Consider the following 23013-nt stretch of genomic DNA (forward strand, 5'->3'; position numbering starts at 1 on the left):
TAGATTTCGCCTCTCTAGGGAGGGTATCTCTGAAATAAAGTCAGCATCCTCAGTCAGGGGCTTATAGATAAAACTCCCATCTTCCTCAAACAGAGCTCCTGGGGGAAGGGCCAGCTGTGGGCACAGCTTCAGCTGACTTGAATACTCCTGCCTGCTGGCTCGGAAGAGAGCAGTGGATCTCCCAGCATAGCACTTGAGCTCTGCTAAAACACAGACTGCCTCCTCAAGTGGGTCTCTGACCCCCGTGCCTCCTGACTGGGAGACACCTCCCAGCAGCGGTCAACAGAGACCTCATACAGGAGAGCTCCAGCTGGCATCTGGCTGATACCCCTCTAAGATAAAGCTTCCAGAGGAAGAAGCAGGCAGCAATCTTGGCTGTTCCACAGCCTCCACTGGTGATACCAGGAAAACAGGGTCTGGAGTGGACCTCCAGCAAACTCCAGAAGACTTGTAGTAGAAGGGCCTGACTGTTAGAATGAAAAGTAACAAACAGAAAGCAATAGTATCAACATCAACAAAAAGGATGCTCATGCAAAATCCCCATCCAAAGGTAACCAACATCAAAGGCCAAAAGTAGATAAATCCAGGAAGATGAGGAAAAATCAGTGCAAAAAGGCTGAAAATTTCAAAACCCAGAATGCCTCTTCTTCTCCAAGGGATCACAACTCCTCAACAGTAAGGGAGCAAAACTGGGCAGAGAATGAATTTAATGAGATGACAAAAGTAGGCTTCAGCAAGTGGGTGATAACAAACTCCTCCGAGCTAAAGGAGCATGTTGTAACACAATGCAAGGAAGCTAAGAACCTTAATCAAAGGTTACAGGAACTGCCTACTATAATAACCAATTTGGAGAAGAACATAAATGACCTGATGGAGCTGAAAAACACAGCACAAGAACTTCATGAAGCATACACAAGTGTCCATAGAAAAAATAATGAAAAAGAACAAGCAAACCCTCCAAGAAATATGGAACTATATGAAATGACCAACCTACATTTGATTGGTATCCTGAAAGTGATGAGTAGAATGGAAGCAAGTCGGAAAACATTCTTCAAGATATTATCCAGGAGAACTTCCCCAACCAAGCAAGAGAGGCCAACATTCAAATTCAGGAAATACAGAAAACACCACAAAGATATTCCTCAAGAAAAGCAACTGCAAGACATAATCACCAGATTCAGCAAGGTTGAAATGAAGGAAAAAATATTAAGGGCAGCCAGAGAGAAAGGTTGGGTTAACCACAAAGAAAAGCCCATCAGACTAACAGCAGATCTCTCTGCAGAAACCCTACAAGCAGAAGAGAGTGGGGGCCAATATTCAAAATTTTTAAAGAAAAGAATTTTAGAATTTTCAAACCAGAATTTCATATCCAGTCAAACTAAGCTTCATAAGCAAAGGAGAAATAAAATCCTTTACTGACAAGCAAACGCTGAGTGATTATGTCACCACCATGCCTTCCTTACAAGAGCTCCTGAAGGAAGTGCTAAATATGGAAAGGAAAACCAGTACCAGCCACTGCAAAAACATACCAAAATGTAAAGATCATCGACATTATGAAGAAACTACATCAACTAGTGGGCAAAATAACCAGCTACCATCATATGAAAATATCAAATTCACAAGTAACAATACTAACCTTCAACATAAATGGGCTAAATGCCCCAATTCAAAGACACAGACTGGCAAATTTGATAAAGAGTCAAGACCCATCAGTGTCCTGTATTAATGAGACCCATCTCATGTGCAAAGATACACATAGGCTAAAAATAAAGGGATGGAGAAATATTTACCAAGCAAATGAAAAATGGCCATACTGCCAAAGTAATTTATAGATTCAATGCTATCCCATCAAGCTACCATTTACTTTCTTTACACAATTAGAAAAAAACGACTTTAAATTTCATATGGAAAAAAAAAGAGCCTGTATAGCCAAGACAATCCTAAGCAAAAAGAACAAAATTGGAGGCATCATGCTACCTGACTTCAAAGTATACTACAAGGCTACAGTAGCCAAAACAGTATGGTACTGGTACCAAAACAGATATATAGAACAATGGAACAGAACAGAAACCTTGAAATAATGCCACACATCTACAACCATCTGATCTTTAACAAACCTGACAAAAACAAGCAATGGGAAAAGGATTCCCTATTTAATAAATGGTGTTGGGAAAACTGCCTAGCCATATGCAGAAATCTGAAACCGAACCCCTTCCTTACAGCTTCTACAAAAATTAACTCAAGATGGATTACAGATTTAACATAAGACCTAAAACCATAAAAGCACTAGAAAATAACCTAGGCAAAACCATTCAGAACATAGGCATGGGCAAAGACTTCACGACTAAAATACCAAAAGCAATTGCAACAAGTCAAAATTGACAAATGGGATCTAATTAAACTAAAAAGCTTCTGCACGGCAAAAGAAACTATCATCAGAGTAAACAGGCAACCTACAGAATGAGAGAAAATTTTTGCAATCTAGCCATCTGAAAAGGGGTTAATATCCAGAATCTATAAAAGACTTAAACAAATTTACAAGAAAAGAAACAAGTAACCCCATAACAAAGTGGGTGAAGGATATGAACAGACACTTCTCAAAAGCAGACATGTATGCAGCCAACAAACATATTTTTAAAAAGCTCATCATCACTGGCATTAGAGAAATGCAAATTCAAACCACAATGAGATACTATCTCATGCCATGGTGATCATTAAAGTCAGGAAACAACATGTGCGAGAGAGGATGTGAAGAAATAGGAACAATTTTACACTGTTGCTGGAGTGTACATTAGTTCTACCATTGTGGAAGACAGTGTCATGATTCCTCAAGGATCTAGAACCAGAAATACCATTTGACACAGCAATCCCATTACTGTGTATATACCCAAAGGATTTTAAATAATTCTGCTATAAAGACACACAAACATGTATGTTTATTGCAGCACTATTTACAATAGCAGAGACTTGGAACTGACTCAAATACCCATCAGTGATAGACTGGATAAAGAAAATGTGGCACATATACACAAGGAATACTATGCAGCCATACAAAAGAATGAGTTCATGTTCTTTGCAGGAACATGGATGAAACTGGAAACAATAATTCTCAGCGAACTAACACAGGAACAGAAAACCAAACACTGCATGTTCTCACTCATAAGTGGGAGGTGAACAATGAGAACATATGGGCACAGAAAGGGAAACATCACACACCGGAGCATGTCAGGGGGATGGAGGTAAGGGGAGGGATACCATTAAGAGAAATACCTAATGTAGATGATGAGTTGCTGGGTGCAGCAAACCACCACAGTACATGTATACCTATATAATAAACGTGCACATTCTGCATATGTATCTCAGAACTTAAAGTATAATAATAGTAATTTCAAAAAACGGAAAGAGGATGCATTGCACAAGTGGAGGGATTGGGGTTAGATAGGAAGAGAGCACATCTTCTATGGCAATAATCGTCATTGCTGGCTAGCAGAAATATCGGCGGGGGAATCTTTTCAAAAGCACGATACCCAGGCCCCAAACGACAGGTTTTAATTGGTCTAGTGCAGGAGCTGAGGCATCAAGAGTGATATAAAGCTCTTATGTAACTATGGTTGTGCCCACCGTTTGGAGAACCACAGCTCATTTTGGTGTAAAAGAGAATGGAAGTCAGGGGAGGGTAGATTTGGTGGTGAGACTGATGGAAGTTCTCTCCTGATCCTTCAGTTTTCTCAAGAAGGAAGGAAGCAAAGCCATCAGAGAAAAAGGAAAATGAAGAAGCTGGGCTTTGAGAAAAGAGGAATGATCAAATAGGCATTCTGAGTGTGGCAGAGCAAACGAATTGGTGAAGGACAGTATCGTTGCCAAAAACAAATTCAAGGCCTACTTAAGGAGCATGGTTACAAGTTTTAAGTAAGGCCAGTCACCCTGTTTTTACTGGAGCTTCAATTAGTTGCACAAGTGCAGAAACAGAGGGGATGGATTGAAAGAAGGCTGTTTCTCAAAGCAAGTATGAAGAGGCAAAAGAAGGGCAAGTGAATTAAGAGTATAGGCAAGGCAGTGACTTAGGTAAGGAGGGTTGAGAGAATAAAGAGACTGAAGAACAGTGGGAAAAAACGATGATAGGACTAATGAATTGAAGATCCTAGAGGGGTTGCTGGATTAATGAAGGATATTAGAAGCAAGTTAGAATATTAAAAGGAAATAAATTAAAAGACCACAGATAGTAGTCAGAGATCAGCACAGCTGACACTGAAATTATGTATGTGTGTTGCAGTTATTGGTAATGCAAAGCCTAGAGCATAACCATGGGACTAAGTGGCTGAGGTAGGAAGCAGGACAAGACTACTGGAGAAGGAGTGTTTAAGGAACTGAACTAAGAAAGTGTTGGGAAGATTATGTATGTCTGTATTACAATGGCCACCAATTGAAATGGGAATAGTAATAGACAGTGGAAGAAGGTAAAGCCATTGAGAAATGAGAAAAAATAATTCAAGGAGCAGTTGATAAGAACACTGAGAGGTAGAGGATCATATGGTCTATTAATGTAAGACTCAACATTACGTGTTTTAGGAAGGACAAAGGGAAAATGATCTACAAGAGGCAATAATAACCAGGAAACCTTCCCCACTTTCAGCCTTCATAGTAGGATATTAGAGGGAAGAAAACACCACTTGAGATACCTGTGGAGGAAATAAGAGCCCCTGAGGAGCCAATCTGTTATTAGCCCAAGAAGGTAAAGTCCAAGATGTTGATGATACAAGAGCTTTGCTTCTGATAAACCATGAAAGACCCAGTGGAAATGTTATGGGAGATGAGTAAAGATGAGAGGAGATAGAAGATAGACAAACCTGGCCTAGCACGGTGGCTCACACCTGTAATCCCAGAACTTTGGGAGGCTGAGGCGGGCAGATCACGAGGTCAAGAGACCAAGACCATCCTGGCCAACATGGTGAAACCCTATCTCTACTAAAAATACAAAAAATTAGTTGGGTGCGGTGGCACACACCTGAGATCCCAGCTACTTGGGAGGCTGAGGCAGGAGAATCGCTTAAACCTGGGAAGCAGAGGTTGCAGTGAGCCAAGATCATGCCACTGCACTCCAGCCTGGTGACAGAACAAGACTCTGTCTCAAAAAAAAAAAAAAAAAGAAGAAGAAGAAGATAGACAAATCTAATAGTAAGTAGAATGTGGGACAAGTCTGGAGTTTTTTCTGGAGAATGACTTAAATAAAGGGCAATCGAAGTTAATCACAGTGGACTCAAAGCAAAATTTGATAGTGAGGCTAAGAGTGTGGGGGAAAGAAATGGAAAAAGAACCTAGAGTTCTCTCTTGAGCCCTTAGGAAAAGTCAAGGAGATCTAGGATAATGGAGTGCTCACTCCAGGGCACAGATCCCTCTTGACTCTGATGATCCAGGAGAAGATCTAGTAGAGATACAGTTTCACTTGGTGGAGTACAGGCTCTTCCTTTAAAATGTAAAGTACAATTTGGTTTTAAAAAGGATCATTCTATTATAAAGACACATACACATGTATGTTTATTGTGGCACTGTTCACAATAGCAAAGACTTGGAACCCAACCCAAATGCCCCTCAATGATAGACTGGATAAAGAAAAGGTGGCACATATACACCATGGAATACTATTTAGCCACAAAAAGGGATGAGTTCATGCCCTTTGCAGGGACGTGGATAAAGCTGGAAACCATCATTCTCAGCAAACTGACACAAGAACAGAAAACCAAACACCACATGTTCTCACTCATAAGTGGGTGTTGAACAATGAGAGTACATGGACACAGGGAGGGAAACATCACACACTGGGGCCTGTCACGGGGTAGCGAGTAGGGGAGTCATAGCAGGGGATGGGGGGATAGAGGAGGGTTAGCATTAGGAGAAATACCTAATGCAGATGACAGGTTGATGAATGCAGCAAACCACCCTGGCACATATATACCTACGCAACAAACCTGCACATTCTGCACATGTACCCCAGAACTTAAAGTATAATAAATATTAAATTATAAAAAAGAAAATCAGCAAAAACAAAAAAGGACATCTTTTTGGAAAATCAAAGTGATAGCAAGAATAAAAAGAATACTGGATTTGGAAGTAAAATATTTGAGTTTAAATCTTAGCTTTAGTAATTGGAAATCAAATGAGTTGTTTGCACAGACTTCACCAGTTGCCTACTGGCCATCAAAGCTCTAAAGAGATCTATGGTTCTACAAGCTGTCCCTTAGTATGCTATTCAGTTTGTGTTATCTTAATCTCTAGCATAGTCTTCTGGAAGAGTTCAAATCACCAATAATCATAACCTTAATCTCATGAAACACAGGTTGCAAAACTATAGAGCAACAAGGCCCATAGAACAGGATGGACAATCCACCCTATCAAGGTGTAGCCAAGTCAGCAAAGGAAGCCCACCAAGTGTCCACAGATCAATCACCATGCAATTTCCACATGAAGAGAACACATAATACATCAATAAATAGCATCAGATGGCAAAGGAAGAGCAACACAGACCATTAACACAAGATTGATCACAAAACAATCCAAAATCCCTTTGGACCTTAGGATAGTCTTGTTGAAAAGGGGAGGAGAAGGGCAACTGAGAAACCTTGAGTCTGTTTACACAAAACAGACTTAAGTTTCAAACCAGAAGGGATTACATAACCTCAAATTGGCAAGATTAAGCTTTGTTTTCCAGAGTACAAATGGAGTTTTAAGAGCTAAACTAAGGTGAGATAAAGAATTACAAGGAAGTTTACATCTTCGTACTCCTGAACGCTAAGAAACCACTTCAATAATGGCAGTAGACATTCATTGAACACTTAGTATCTGGTTGGCTCTATGCTTAAACACTTTACATAGATTGTCACATTCCTCTTCACAACAACCTTTTAAGTAAATGCTATTTTTCACTTTGCTTTGCAGACAAGAAAGCTGAAACCTCACACCTACACAAGGGCAAAGCCAAGATTTAAGCTGCTGGATTCAAAGCTGCTAACCCTAATCACTGTAATCATCATGCTCTACACTGCTCCATTTAATAGAGCAACCAGTTATATATTCAATATTTTAGGATATCATCTTAGGACATTAGCCTTAGTGAATATCCCTAATAGACTTACTTCCAGACCAGATTCATGTTCCTCAAGACCTTGGAACTTATTTTCAGAATTTTTTTTGGCTTCCTCTTACAGCGCTCTGCATGAGGAAAAGAATAAATAATTTCCATGAATAGCAATGTCTGTAATCCAATTTATCAGGTGCCATGAGGCACAATGGTACACATGGGATCAGCACTTCCTTTGATAGCCTTGATGTTAAATCCTAAGAGGATCCACGGCAGAAGTAATTTGGTGCTAACATGTCTATAAATACAGTCAGAAGTTGTCTCCCATTCAAGCCTGGTGATAGTTGGTTTCATAAAATAAATGACTAGACAGATGAGAGACCATTTATTTTCTTATATGACACGCCAAAATAGCTAAAGAAATGGTGCTGTTCAAGTTCTTGCTTCTCATGCCACCGTCAGTTGAATTGTAATCATAAATAATTAAAGTTTTTCATAAGGTATTCTGTGATTAAAGTGTATTACCTGCTTTTTTCCATTTTAGGATTACTGGAAACTCTAATCCATTTCATGTGTTATCTTTCATCACTCATAATTCATCTCTGCTAATTTTGCTAGCACCCCAAAATTAAACCTCATGCTGTAGGCTTATATTAGATTAGAAATCCTGGGTACCTTGGTTCATATGATAGGTAAAGATACTTTAATTTTAGATGCAAATATTGTAATATCCCAACTCAAATTGATATAATAAAAAAGGCACAGTGTCTGATCTTATACTGTGTGAGCACTTAGCACTGTCCAGCTGCTGTGAAATTGGATACTGTTTAATGTCTTTCGGTAATAAGCATATTCTATGGAAACCGTGAATGAGAAAACTACACACCTATCTCAGAAATTTTGCCGCAGCTTACCTGTGGTCTTTTGTGAAACTCTATACAATGCAAAAAATCTTGTATGTGTTCTGCTTTTCCCAGTAGTTTCAAAAACTGAGGGAAATAAGTTACTTTAATCTCTAGTTTGGAAGTTACAGTTTAACTCTAGCTCCATGCATCCCTGGTGGTCATTGCCATTTTGTAATGTTACAAAGGCTTCTGTTTTAAAATGTGCTGTGGGCTTATATAGCAACTTTATCAGATGAGTTATCTTCTTTGTGAAATCTTCTGGAACACAAAAAGTAATAAACAGCAGACCAATTTTTGTATCAGCTATGTGCCAGGAAATTTCTAAAGATAATCAAAATTCTATATACAGGACTCTTGCCTGCCTACAAAAATGTATTTGAAGATAATTCTGCTTCACCAATTTTTTCATCCCTTACAAATTTTATACCTAAGCATAAATTTCCCCCTTTGCCTCACATTTTTCACCTGAGCCACATTAAATAACATTATAAATCACTGAATCATTTCAAATTAAATTTTGTACCAGAAAACTAATTTCCTCCTCCAAATTACTAAAATAATGTATATTACTAGCATTCATAAATGAAAGGCAGCCAAATGGTATTTTAAAGGGAGAAAATCAGTTTTCAGATTTTCCTGTTTGGAGAATAGCCTCCAAAACATCACCACCAATGTAACCCATTGATTCCAGCAGACTAGCACATTTATGGCAGAAAGACAAGGTGCTGTGATGCACATTCGTTTTCTGCTTGTGTTCAGATTTTGAAAAGAAACTTCAAGGTAGTAACCCTTCAGTGAGATTGATAAATAGATGCCTTTCAAGACTGGGAAAAGAAATCGCTTTAGAGGTGAAAAGTGAAAAGTGAAAGGTGAAACAGCGAGGAGAGGCATGATATCATCATGCCCATAACTGTGTTTTTTTTGAAACGGAGTCTTGCTCTGTCGCCCAGGCGGTAGTGCAGTAGCACGATCTCAGCTCACTGCAACCTCCACCTTCTAATTTCAAGTGATTCTCCTGTCTCAGACACCCAAGCAGTGGGGATTACAGGGACCTGCCACCATGCCTGGCTAATTTTTGCATTTTTAGTAAAGATGGGGTTTCACCATGTTGGCCAGCCTGGTCCCGAACTGTTGACCTCATGATCCCCCCACCTTGGCTTCCCAAATTGCTGAGATTACAGGAGTAAGCCACTGAGCCCGGCCCCATAGCTCTTTCAATGTCCCAGGACAGGCCCCCCAAAGCACTTTTTTGCTATTCAACAAGTCTCCAGTTTTCTGTACCCAAACAGCTCCCTTAACCTTTCCAGAGCTGCCTTCTTCCTGGCAGAGAGTTGATTCCTTAATATGTTAGGATGATCCATTGGAAATTATTCTGTGTAGCACACTCTCTGCCGTATTATAGAGCCAGCAAGTCGTGTTAGATCCTAGCAGGCTTATCTGGCCACAAGGTACTATCTCCTGGAACTAAGGAACTAAGAAAGCCAAGTTGGGTTAAAGGCAACTTGAAAGCTAACAGAAAACTGAATTTTCCCAGCTGACGTTATTATCCAGTTCCCCGCCCAAACTACTTTTACATAGTAAAAAAAAAGACCAATGGAGGTCAGGGTAAAGGAGGTACTTGTGCTGAATCAGGAAGGAAACTTTGTATGAAAACCTGAATTTGTCTCATTTCTAGATTTATTTCTGTCATAGTATCAAGGAAGGAACACAGAATTTGGGATCAAACAGATTGAGCTCAAATTCTAGTTCAATCTGTTAAAGATTCTTTAAAAACATCTTTAACAGCTATGAGCTATCGTTTCCACCTTTATGTAATAGATAGGAAACACCTACCTCATTAGCATGTCATGAGGATTAAATAAGATAATGTAATAAAGTTACTGGTGCAGAACTCTAACCCAGGGGCTAAAAGATATGTTTTCTGGATGGGCACAGTGGCTTACACCTGTAATCCCAGCAATTTGGGAGGCAAAGGCAGGAAGATTGCTTGAGACTACAAGTTTGAAACCAGCCTGGACAATTACAGCAAGACCCCATCTCTACAAAAAAGCCTGGCATGAATACATGAAATTACTGATTATTGACTGATTACAGCACCATTAACCGAACCAGGATGATAAAAAGAACTGTGAAGTGCTACATGCAAAGAGCCAGGCTTTGCTAATATATCCTTACACTGAGATTGTTAATTCTATGAAGGTATATTTTTAGAATGTCTGGTTCTGACAACATTTTCCAAAAATAAGCATTCAATAGTAAATAGCAAGAAACCCAAGCACCAAAATGATAATAAATATTTCAAGCTACCTTTCCCAGAAATACAATCTGTTTCTCAATTGACAGAAATTCATCATAAACCACTGCCTATATCATAGTTCTTACTATAAAAAGAAAATTTTACCATGCAGTAATTCATCAAAAGTCACTAGACCAAATTGCCATTTAATCCTTGAACCAAGGAAGCAATTCCTATGGCTGTAAGTTTATAAACATCTTACCAAGTACTCGATGTGCTATACCACAGCAATTTCAAAGTCCATCCAATACATTAGAAACTCTAATTCTTGGTACAGTATATACTTATTTACATTATGGGATTTATATAAGTTTAATAAGAATCACAATTTTAAGAAAAAATAGTATGAAATTCTTCAGTATGTTTATTACATAGAATAGTAAAAAATGATAAACATTTCTCAAAAAAAGAAATTTAAAATAAATTTTAAAACCACTTTTTGAAAGATCAACTTTTGAGCAAAACACAAAGACAAATGGAGATTTTAAACACCTGAATTCCGACCTCTACACACACAAATTAAAAAATCTCAAGGAAATAGATAAATTCCTTGAAACATACAACCCCTCAATACTGAACCAGTAAGAGAGTGAAAACCTGAGGAGGCCAATAATAAGTTCTGAAATTGAATCAGTAATTTTAAAAAACTTACCTTGGCCAGCCACGGTGGCTCATGCCTATAATCTTAGCACTTTGGGAGGCTGAGGTGGGCAGATCACCTGATGTCAGGAGTTTGAGACCAGCCTCATCAACATGATGAAACCCTGTCTCTAACTAAAAATACAAAAATTATCCAGTTGTAGTGGTGAGTGCCTGTAGTCCCAGCCACTCCAGAGGCTGAAGCAGGAGAATCACTTGAACCCAGGAGGTGAAGATTGCAGTGAGCCAAGATTGTGCCACCATACTCCACCATGGGTGACAGAATGAGACTCTCTAAATAAATAAATAAATAAACAAATCAAGCATCCCTTTATAATAAAAGCCCTCAACAAACTAGGCATAGATGGGAAATGCCTGAAAATAATAAAAACCATATATGAAAACTCACAGCCCATATCATACTGAATAGAGAAAAGTTGAAACTTTTCCCCTGAGAACTGGTACAAGACAAGGATGCCCACTTTCACCACTTCTATTCAACATACTACTGGAAGTCCTAGTCAGAGCAACCAGGCAAGAGAAAGAAATAAAGGGCATCCAAATTGGAAAACAGGAAATCAAACTATCACTGTTCACCAATGATACAACCATATACCTGGGACACCCTAAGGACTCCTCCAAAAGACTCCTAGATTTAATAAACAAATTCAACAGTGTCTCAGGTTACAAAAATCAGTGTACATAAATCAGTAGCACTGTTATCACCAACGATTACCAAGCTGAGACTCAAATCAAGAACTCAATCTTTTTTACCATAGCTGCAAAATAAATAAAATAAAATACCTTGGAATATATTTAAATAAGAAGGTTGAAAGGTCTTTACAAGGAGAACTAAAAAACATGCTGAAAGAAATCATATGACATGAACAAATAGAAATACATCCCAGGCTCATGACTTGGAAGAATAAATATCATGAAAATGACCATACTGTTCAAAGCAACCTACAGATTCCAATGAAAGTCCTATCAAAATAGGAATTTTTCACAAAATTCGTAAAAAACACACATTAAAATTCATATGGAACCAAATAAGAGCCCAAATAGCCAAAGCAATCCTAAGCTAAAAGAACAAATCTGGAGGCATCACATTACCTAACTTCAAATTATACTACAAGGCTATATTTACCAAAAAAAGTATATAGTACTGGTATAAAAGTAGACACATAGACCAGTGGAACAGAATAGAGAATCCAGAAATAAGTCAAATACTTACAGACAACTGATCTTCAACAAAGCATACAAAACCATAAATTGGCAAAAGGACATGCCTTATTTAATAAAAGATGCTGGGAAAATGGATAGCCACATGTAGAAGAATGAACCTGGATCCCTATCTTTCACCTTATACAGAAATCAACTCAAGATGAATCAAAGAGTTAAATCTAAGACCCGAAACCATAAATATTCTAAGGAAACTTAGAAAAAAATCTTCTGGACATTGGCCTAGGCAAAGAATTTATGACTAAGATCACAAAAGCAAATTTAACAAAAACAAAACTAAATAAATGGGACCTAATTAAACTAAAAAGCTTTTGTACAGCAAAAGAAATAATCATCAGAGTAAACAACCCACAAAATGGGAGAAAATATTTGCAAACTATGCCTCTGATCAAGAATTGATATCCAGAATCTACAAGGAACTCAAACAAATCAGCAAGAAAAACAAATACAATCCCATCAAAAAGTAGGCAAATGCCATGAATAGACATTTCTCAAAAGAAGATATACAAGTCTCCAATAAACATTAAAAAATACTCAACATCACTAATCATCAGGGAAATGCATATTAAAACCACAGTGAGATACCATCTTACTCTGTATGAATGATGATTATTAAAAAGTCAAAAAACAACAGATGTTACCAAAAAGACTTCACCACAATTCATCCATGTAATCAAAAACAACCTGTACAACAATAGATGTGGTAAAAGGGGAAAGCTTATACATTGCTGGTGTGAATGTAAATCAGTAAAACCTCCTTAGAAAACAGTATAGAGATTTCTTTTTTAAAAAAAACTTCCGGCGCGCAGCGCCGCCGCGCAGGCTGCCGGGGGTCCACCTCCGCCCCGGCTAGGCCGCCCTGCCTTGAGCGTAGCGCCGCCATGGCTGGGGGCCAAGGGGCCCCCGGACGTGGCCGGGACGAACCTCCGGAGAGCTACCCGCAACGACAGGACCACGAGCTACAGGCCCTGGAGGCCATCTACGGCGAGGACTTCCAGGACCTGCAGCCGGACGCTTACGGACCGGTCAAAGAGCCCCCTGAAATCAATTTAGTTCTGTACCCTCAAGGCCTAACTGGTGAAGAAGTATATGTAAAAGTGGATTTGAGGGTTAAATGCCCACCTACCTATCCAGATGTGGTTCCTGAAATAGAGTTAAAAAATGCCAAAGGTCTGTCAAATGAAAGTGTTAATTTGTTAAAATCTCGCCTAGAAGAACTGGCCAAGAAACACTGTGGGAGGTGATGATCTTTGAACTGGCTTACCACGTGCAGTCATTTCTCAGCGAGCATAACAAGCCGCCTCCCAAGTCTTTTCATGAAGAAATGCTGGAAAGGCGGGCTCAGGAGGAGCAGCAGAGGCTGTTGGAGGCTAAGCGAAAAGAAGAGCAGGAGATTAAAGAAAAAATACAGGCCGCCATGTCCTCCGGTGCCAGCGCGAACGCCCTGCAGCACCTTGTGGAGCAGCTCAAGCTGGAGGCCGCCGTGGAGAGGATCAAGGTCTCTCAGGCAGCTGCAGAGCTTCAGCAGTACTGTATGCAGAACGCCTGCAAGGATGTCCTGCTGGTGGGTGTTCCAGCTGGAAGTAACCCCTTCCGTGAGCCCAGATCCTGTGCTTTACTCTGAAGACTCTAGGAGAGAAGTTCGCTGAGGAGTGCCTTCAAGCACAAAGTGATGAATGACTGCCTTCAAGTCTCAAGAAAACACTTTTCCCTAGCCAAGTGACTTTAAGAGATATTTCAGCCCTTTCCTGGGGCCTGGTCCTATAGCCAAAATCACAGAAATTCATGAGTTTCTACTCAAGTAAGGAAACTGGGTGAAAGAATAGAGTTTTGAATAGAGTTTTAAATAATGATAGCCTGGTTTTCTGTGGAAATACTTTTATACATAAGACAAAAACCTTACCACCAAATATACCAAAACGCACCTCTTTCATAAGTGAGTCGCTAATGTTTCTGTACCTGGAATATCATGTATGTTTTATTTACTGGATGTTTACATTTTAATAAGGAAAATATTTTTGTTTATTTAAAAAATTGAATACTTGTAATTTGTTCCTGGTAGATTTTTATACCATAAAATTTGTTCTCTTCTCATGAATTTACAATTCCTAAATGAAGACAATAGTATAAATTGCTGGAGGCGGAAGAATAGGTTTTACTAATCGACTGATGTCTTGATTTTTCTAAATGGGAAGATTGTTTTATTTTTAACCCTAAATATGGCAGCAGTTTCTTAGCAGACTTGTTTGGAAAAGTTAATGTTGTAATGTGCATTAGGCTGCCCCATTGTGTATATAAATGAAGCAGATTTGATCTTTGTATTCTCAAGTTCCTCTGCTTTGTAGTTGTGGCTGTACTTAAAGAAATACAGGATTTCATATATTTAAAAATGTTGAAAGTGTGACCCACAGAACATTGTAAATGGTTAAAAACTAACACGAAAATATTACAACCTAAAAGAATTCTTAGTGTCACAAGTGTTTTACTTTGATGATGTGCCTTTAATTTGGGACCCTTTTTTTTTAGAAGAATACATTATTTGTGTTTGTAACAGTCTTTGAAGAGCTTGGAAATAAAATTTCTGCTTAATTAATCATTTTTCTATGACAGCAAAAATATATATATATATATATACAAATGGTTACCATTTGTATTTCAATCAAAGATAATATATGCATCGAAATGGTTACCATTTGTATTTTATAAACTTCTGTTTATATCCTATGCAAACAGATTGAAGATTTATTAAAATACAGATTTGTTTAAATGCAAAAAAAAAAAACTTTCATTTTAGATTTTGGGGTATATTTGCAGTGTTATGTAGGTAAACTGCATGTCAGGGGGGTTTGGTGTACAGATTATTTTGTCACTCAGGTAAACAAAGAGGTTAACAACAGACACTGGGGCCTACTTGAGGGTAGAGGATAAGAAGAGAGAGAGGATCAGAGATTTCTAAAGAACTACAAATAAATCTACTGTTTGATCCAGCAATCCCACTCCTAGGTATCTACCCAAAGAAAAAGAAGTCATTATATCAAAAAGACACCTGCAGATGGAATAATTGTGATTATTCCATCACAGTTCACAATTGCAAAGATATGGAACCAACCAAAGAGCTCCCTGACCAATGAGTGAATAAAGATAATATGATATATACATATGTATATCATGGAATGCTACTCGGCAATGAAAAAGAATGAAATAATGTCTTCTGCAACAACTTGGATAGAGCTAGAGGCCACTATTCTAAGTGAAGTAACTCAGGAAGGGAAAACCAAATACCTTATGTTCACACTTATAAGTGGGAGCCAAGCTTTGGGTATATAAAGGCATACAGGGTGGTATAATTTGGAGAATCAGAAGGATGAGGGTGGAAGAAGGGTGAGGGATAAAAAAAACTACATATAGGGTACAGTATACACTACTCGGGTGGTGGGTGCACTAAAATCTTACACTTCACCATTATACAATTCATCCACATAATCAAAAACAACTTGAATTCTTTTTTAAAAAGGATATCTATGGTTAGTGAGCATTATGCTTCCAGGCACATGCTACTAGAAGTTAAATTGCCAGAGAATAGCAGATGCATTTCAGTTTTTCAATAGTGAAGTAACTCAGGAAGGGAAAAGTAATTTCAATTTACCATTTAATCCAATTAATTTAAAAAGACACAAATAAGATTTGTATGTGGCTAAACATTAATTGTTGATTACAATGTTACTTATAATTTATACTGTCATTTTAGTTGCCTAGAAAATATGAGTAGTTGGATTTCTACTCTTATGAAATTGATGACGTTATTAAGCCTAAAATCTTGCTATTCAGTTTTTTCCTCTGGTATTTGAACACAATATGTATCTTTGGTTTATTGGCAAAAAATACTATCCATTTTTCTCTATGCCTAATCAGTCAAACATTCTAATAAAGTTATTCAACATTAAAAATAAAAATAAAAAAGCCTGAGTTCTGACAGTTCTCCTCTTAACTCGTTGCATGATCTTACCCGATTTGGATTTCAAATTCCACACCTATAAAGTAGGAAAAAGTACAATCTCTGTCTACTTCATATACCTGTTTTGTGGAGCAAATGGGATAGTTTATGATACACATAAAATATGTAATTTTATTATCAACAGCATTTTCAAATGAAAGAAAACAGAACAATACATTTGATAGCTGCCTCTCTTCACGTGACTTTTCTCTTCACCTATTCAAAGCACAAGTGCCAAAAAGAAGTTATTGCCTAAATAACGTAAGATCCAGAGAAAAAGAGCAATACCCTGGCAATGGAAACTCTACTTTTGGAGCAATTACTCAATTTCACTGAGTCTTAGTTTTACCTTCTTTAAATAGAACAGCTTACCTGCTCCCACCTACACAGACACGTGGCAATAGATTTAACAGTGTTGTCTTACTCAGCTTCCTCATAGGTAAAATTGGCATTGTGGATAATGTATTTACAGCCAATAGCCTGGTGCTTAGCATATTCATTAATTCAACAAATAATCTGTTCCGGCTACTGTAAATACAACACAGAACAAAAAAGCCCTTACAGTATGGAAAGACAGACGATAAACAGAATAAATAAGTAAAATAGATAGTGGCAGTGCTAGCTTCACAGACATGTAACCTTTGCAACTGCATAAGGTCCTAAGCCCAGACACCCTGTGCTTGGTTTAATGCCCTGCTGTTGCATTTTCAGATTCTGGAAGGTGGTAGATGGTGGTATGGAGAAAACAAAGTGCAAAGGGATTAGGAGATGTGTGGTGGGAGGCAGGAGGATCGGCTTCAACATAACATTATGCATTTTGGCACTACACAAAGGTGACCAGGTTGGGGAGAAGGTGGGAACTGAAAACTGCCTGGAGGGAGAGGCCTTACTCTACACAAATCCGACTCCAGGTAGCTCTCTAAGCACCTGGCTTTAGAGGTGACAATCACATAGATTACAATGTGTCTCAGGTATCTTTAGATGCAGTCAACCCAAAGCCTGCCTGTTTAACCAGCTGTGAACCACAGAGCCATATCCCCAGAGTGTGCATCCTTTTCTCATCTACACAGAGGTGCAGGTGAAGCTAGCAATGGGCATGCTGGTCAGAAAAGGCTTCTCTGTAGGGTGACACTTGAGAAAAGGTCTGAAGAGGTGAGCAAGTAAGTTGGGCAGAACGGAAGAAGAAGGAGTTAGGTAAAGAGAACAGTGCATGTCAGTAGGATACTATGGTTATAAGCTTTTCATTTGGCTGCATTGGGGGAAATGATAGTAATTTATTTAAAGGGAAAATAATTTTAATACTAGATTATTTAAGATAGAAGCCACTAGCTATATATGACTACTGGATACTTGAAATACAACATGTGTGAATGAGAAAGTTAATTTTTAATTTTAATTTTAAAACATATCTGATTCAGTTATTTCAAAATGTTTATATATGTTTTCAAAAACATGGGTAGGTAAATCTATTTTCTAACTGTAATTTTGTAAGATTTAAATACAGATCACATATTTGTGATGAAAATCTAGACTCTGAACTAGATATGTTACCATAAACAGCACACCAGATTTTGAAAACAGTACCAAAACTAATACATAAATCATATCATTAATAATTTTTGTATGACTACATGGTACGATAATATTTTCAATATGTTGGATACATAAAATAATCATTAAAATTAATGTGTACCCTTTCTTTTAAATTTTCTAATATGGCTACTAGAAAATTTAAAATTATACATATTATACATTGGCTCACATTATAATTTTGTTTTGTTTTGTTTTTGTTGATTTTTTTTGTTGAGACGGAGTTTTGCTCTTGTTACCCAGGCTGGAGTGCAATGGCGCGATCTTGGCTCACCGCAACCTCCGCCTCCTGGGTTCAGGCAATTCTCCTGCCTCAGCCTCCTGAGTAGCTGGGATTACAGGCACGTGCCACCATGCCCAGCTAATTTTTTATATTTTTAGTAGAGACGGGGTTTCACTGTGTTGACCAGGATGGTCTCGATCTCTTGACCTCGTGATCCACCCGCCTCGGCCTCCCAAAGTGCTGAGATTACAGGCATGAGCCACCACGCCCAGCCACATTATAATTTTATTGGAAATTACTGGTCTAATGAATTAATAGGATAGCCAAAACAAGATATTGCCAAAATTAAAAATTTTGTCATTCATTTTATCTCAAGCTTTTCACAAAACCTGAAAAATAGTAAGGTGCTCTGATGCTTCTGCTTTGGAAATTAGCATATACTTTTCATTCAGTCAGTTTGTTGAAAAGCCCACCCTAATTCACTGGGCCATTTTCTACCCATCCTTTCAAAGTTCTGCTCCAACCATACATGCTCTAAGAAGGTCAATTCTCTGGCCCCTGAAAGTTAAGTTGCTCTCATCTCATCTATATATAAATAATAGCTGTAATACATTATGCTTCATATGTCTGTGTGTCCTACAAGACTTTCCTACATTGAAGCAACGGTGTGCAATTTGCTTTTGGAATCAAAGAGCTTAGTACAAATCCTGGAACAGTAAACCTCAAAATGACTTCTTAAATAAAGAGATGAGATGAGAGTACAGATATATAAGGATATATACAACCATACTTTATGGAAACTCCCATTTATCCAGCTATCAGACTTACAAAAACCAACACATCTGGAAAGCAGCCACATAATCTGAAAGAAAGGGGAAAATAAGTAAATCATACTAAGAATGACTGAGTACCTACTATGTGCCTGACAAGCACTCTGAAGAGTTTCTTTTACATGAGAATGCTTTGCTGTGATAATAACTTTTAATAATTATTAAGCACTGTTATTTGCCAGACATTGTGATAAGGACTTTAAAGATTTTTAAAATTTCTTTCATCTTCACAAACTCCAAGTGAGGTTCTACTATTACTGCCATTCCTCAGAGCAAGGAGGTTAAGTAACTTTCTCAAGATTACACAGCTAACAAGTGTCAAAGCCAAGAAGAAAATTCAGGTAGTCCCTAATATTTGAGATCGGGAGTAAGCATGACCTTAATGCAAAGGGATTCTAATACAAACATTTACAAATCTGTAAGCCAAGAGAAACCAACTAAAGGTAAATGTTGTTCATAGGAATATATGAGAGCAATAATGATGGGACACCCCAGGAGACCTTGGAAATAAGTCAAGTAAGACAATTAAATATATATATTATATATATATATGACAATCATAATAAGACAAATATATATATATATCTTACTGGTTCTGTTTTTCTAAAGAACACTGACCAATACAAGACTGAAGACCTTAAGACTCCTGGTAATTATTTTTATAATGTGTTTTTGGTTTTGTCTTATGTACATTTTTTATTATAGGAAAACATGTAAAATTTACTATTAGCCATTTTTAAGTGTACAATTCAGTTATGTTAACTACATTCACTTTGCTGTGACATAGATCTTCAAAACTTTTTCATCTTGCAAAACTAAAACTCTGTACCCAGTAACCAACAACACCCTTTTCCCCTCTTTCTCTAGACCCTCGTAATCACCCTCTACTTTCTGTCCCATGAATTTAACGACTCTGGATACATCATATAAGTGGAATCATACAGGATTTGTCTTATTGTGACTGGCTTATTTCACTTAGCATAATGTCTTCAAGTTTCATCCATGTTGTCGCATGTCACAGGAATTACTCCCTTTTTAAGGCTAAATAATATTTCATTGCATATATATACCACATTTTGTTTATCCATTTATCCATGAATGGACATTTGGGTTGTTTTCACTTCTTGGCTGTTTTATGTAGTATTGATATGAAAGAGAGTCTGCAAGTATCTCTTCAAGTCTCTGCTCTCAATCATGTTAGGTCTATACCCAGAAACAAAATTGCTGGATAATATGGTAGTTCTATTTTTCATTTTTTAAAGAACTTCCATACTATTTTCCTTAGCTGCTGCACCATTTTATAACCCTACTAATAGTGCACAAGGGTTTGGAATTCTTTACATTCTTGCCAACATTTATTTTCCGTTTGTTTGTTTTGATAGTGACCATCCTAATGGGTATGAGGTGATATCTCACGGTTTTGATTTACATTCCTATGATGATTAGTGATGTTAAGCATTTTTTTCATATGCTCATTGGCCATTTGTATATCATCTTTAGATAAATGTCTATTCAGTTTCTTTGCCCATTTTTTAATTGAGTTATTTGATTTTTTGTTTTTGAGTTGTAAGAATTCTCCATGTATTTTGGATATTAAACCCTTATCAGATATATAATTTGTTCTGGTTTTTAAAATAATAACTTTATTGTTTCTGGATGGTTTTCTCTACCAGTTTGGTAGCTCCATGAAATCCAAGTCTGTTTCTTCTCTGCTCTAGACAAAGCACCCATTATAATAACCAGTAGATAGTAGATGGCCAGTCAATGGGGTCAAAAAGCACAAAATAAATAAATACCACACAGCTATTAAACCGACACAGGCCTTGAGCCAGCTCTCTACCATCAACCTTCTTTATGACACACATATGCTTTATAGGAAAGGTAGAGTCTTCTTTGGACTGGAGCCTATTTACTTCTTATTGGCTATTCAACTTACCATTCACCTGGCTTTCCCTAGCCTTGACTTTTGCCCTAAATGACCCAATGCTGCAAATTAGATGCTAATAGTTCCAGAGATGAAAAAAGATCTCAGAAAAAGACTCATTGAGAGTGAGACCTAATAAAAAGAAAGTCAGAAGAATAGCAATAGCAACTGAGGATATGTGATGCAGGAAAAAGCAGTCTCACATATGGATTTTTCCCCCAAGGACTTCATGGAACACTGGGGGAGTGATGCTTACACAAATGATCTTCCCAAGAAGAGGTTAAATTCTGTGCTTTTTACAGGCAAATATGTTTTAGAAAGATTTTGTAAAATAAAATGGTTATAATAAAAGAAGCCTGGTGTTTTAAAAAGAAATTTCACCGACATGACTGTTTTCTTACCCAAAAATCCTCAAGTCCTGAAAATAACAAAGAGTTAACATACATGCCCAAAATAAATGTGCACCTATATGTGTAAATGTCATGGCTCAAATTAGGAAACCGGTAATTGGATGTAAGATGAAAATTAATGTCATGGTAAAGATGGGGAAAGGTCAGAACCACACAGGAAACCCTTGGCAACTCAATGTCTGAAAAACAAAAGCTATACAAGGAAAGGAGATGAAGGGCTTAGAAGAAAAAAGAAAAGTAAAGATGATGTTTGAAGGAAACAGTTTATCATTTTCTCTTTCTCCACCATGACACTAAGGCATATACTACGAACTTCAAAATAAACCAGGAACCCAGTACACAAAGCTAACAATGTGCCATAATTTCATTGGTACCTGTGCCAAACTAATCGCTATGCACATCTATTTTGTAAACATATTGATCTTAATGTTTATGGCTTTAGTCTGAGCTGACTGTAAGGAACAATATTTACCTAATTTTTAAAAAAAGTTAAGTAAATTTTAACTAATATACACTTGAGAAAAAAACATGAAGCATTTTAAACAATGTAATTACCAAAGGTGGCCAACCCCAGAGTAGCAACTTGACTTCTTCCTAGTGTTACTGATGGCTAAGTGGTGAGGAAAACAAATTGCCAAAGAAAATAATTCACATCTATACTTTTTTTAATGTGTGTGCACATATATATAGCCCCAGGTCTCTGCAAACATTATCATCTATTTAGGTGATGATTGACAGGAAGGTAGACAGATAGAGCCAAGATAGATATCTGCACAGCCCATTTTCCACCAAAGACTCTCTACTGTAAAAATGTCAAAACTCTCAATCAATATTTCAGTGTTTTCATTAGATAATTATTTTTCTCTATTAGATAATGATAATGAAGCTATGAAACTTTCAATGACAAAAGGATTATTATAAAGTAAAATATTAAGTACTGAAGGTTTATATCAAACTTTTTTATCCTCAATTCACTTTGCATATACCTTTCAGAGTTTTTATATTTTTATTCCCTGTTCTTGTGGTCAAGTTTTGATATTAACTCAAGTTAACTTATTCTTTCCTCAATTTCCAGAAATTAAGTATTTTTCTTGCTCAGATCAACACAAACTTCAAGAACTGACAAAGATATGTCCATTGGAAACAAAAACACCTTCAGAAACACAGTATTTCTACTATTTACAGAAAAAAAAAAAGCAACTGACATCTTTGTCTCTTTACATATAAGCTTCATGTATCGATACCATAGTTTTCCAATTGGTTGTTTAGGATTCTTTCTATTGCCTTCAAAATTGCATAACTAAAGCTACAGAAAATTTTATTATATAAATAAAAATTGAAGAGGTATAATTTACATGTCTCAGAATCAGGCACTCTCCCTGATTAAATATGTGGTTATATGTATGATTATACATATGATCATATAAAGAACCAAGATCAAGCTTTTTAGATCATTTCTCCTCTTATGTATTTTATAAAAATAAAAGTACATGTTATGTTAAAATAGCCCAGAGAACCAAGACCAAAGTCTAGCAAGATTCTACTTAATTTAGAAGTCAATAAGAAGCCATGAAACATTATCCAAGACTATAAAAGTTTCTCTTCATTGCATCTCCTCCTTATGTTTATCATTTCCTCCATGAAGCAATAAGGTTATTCTTGAAGTGAAGAGAAGTGATAAATAATGATTGAGCTAATCCGTGTCCTGAGAACCTATTGCCTCCATGGGAGAGCACTATGCACTTTCCAAAGAAAAAACTGACACGCCCCTAAAAAAAAACGAAGAAACAACAACATAATTTTATAGTACTATCATTCACTTAGTATGTGTTTTTAAGGTGGTTATTTTGTTTGGATTATAGGACTTTGTAACAAAAATGTTAAA

At 37.2% G+C, this 23013-nt stretch overlaps 2 protein-coding genes across 5 annotated transcripts in view; one reads left to right on the forward strand and one right to left on the reverse strand.

Annotated features, from left to right (window-relative positions):
• The window catches only part of TAFA2 (TAFA chemokine like family member 2), a 507397-nt gene that overhangs the window by 220990 nt on the left and 263394 nt on the right, over window positions 1-23013 (reverse strand). The gene's annotated exons all lie outside the window — the stretch shown is intronic.
• Window positions 13147-13968, forward strand: LOC105712010 (guanine nucleotide-binding protein G(I)/G(S)/G(O) subunit gamma-10). Its single transcript, XM_012444927.3, has one exon. The coding sequence runs from the start codon at window positions 13401-13403 to the stop codon at window positions 13779-13781; it is 381 nt and encodes a 126-aa protein (XP_012300350.1). The 5' UTR covers window positions 13147-13400; the 3' UTR covers window positions 13782-13968.

The sequence above is a fragment of the Aotus nancymaae genome, unplaced genomic scaffold (assembly GCF_030222135.1).
Source record: "Aotus nancymaae isolate 86718 unplaced genomic scaffold, 86718_ANA_hifiasm-v0.15.2.pri h1tg000016l, whole genome shotgun sequence".
NCBI classification, from domain to species: Eukaryota; Metazoa; Chordata; class Mammalia; order Primates; family Aotidae; genus Aotus; species Aotus nancymaae.

Bases quoted from the DNA above. Each gene is read 5' to 3' on its own strand.
- LOC105712010 (XM_012444927.3), top strand. From the start codon at position 13,401: ATGATCTTTGAACTGGCTTACCACGTGCAGTCATTTCTCAGCGAGCAT.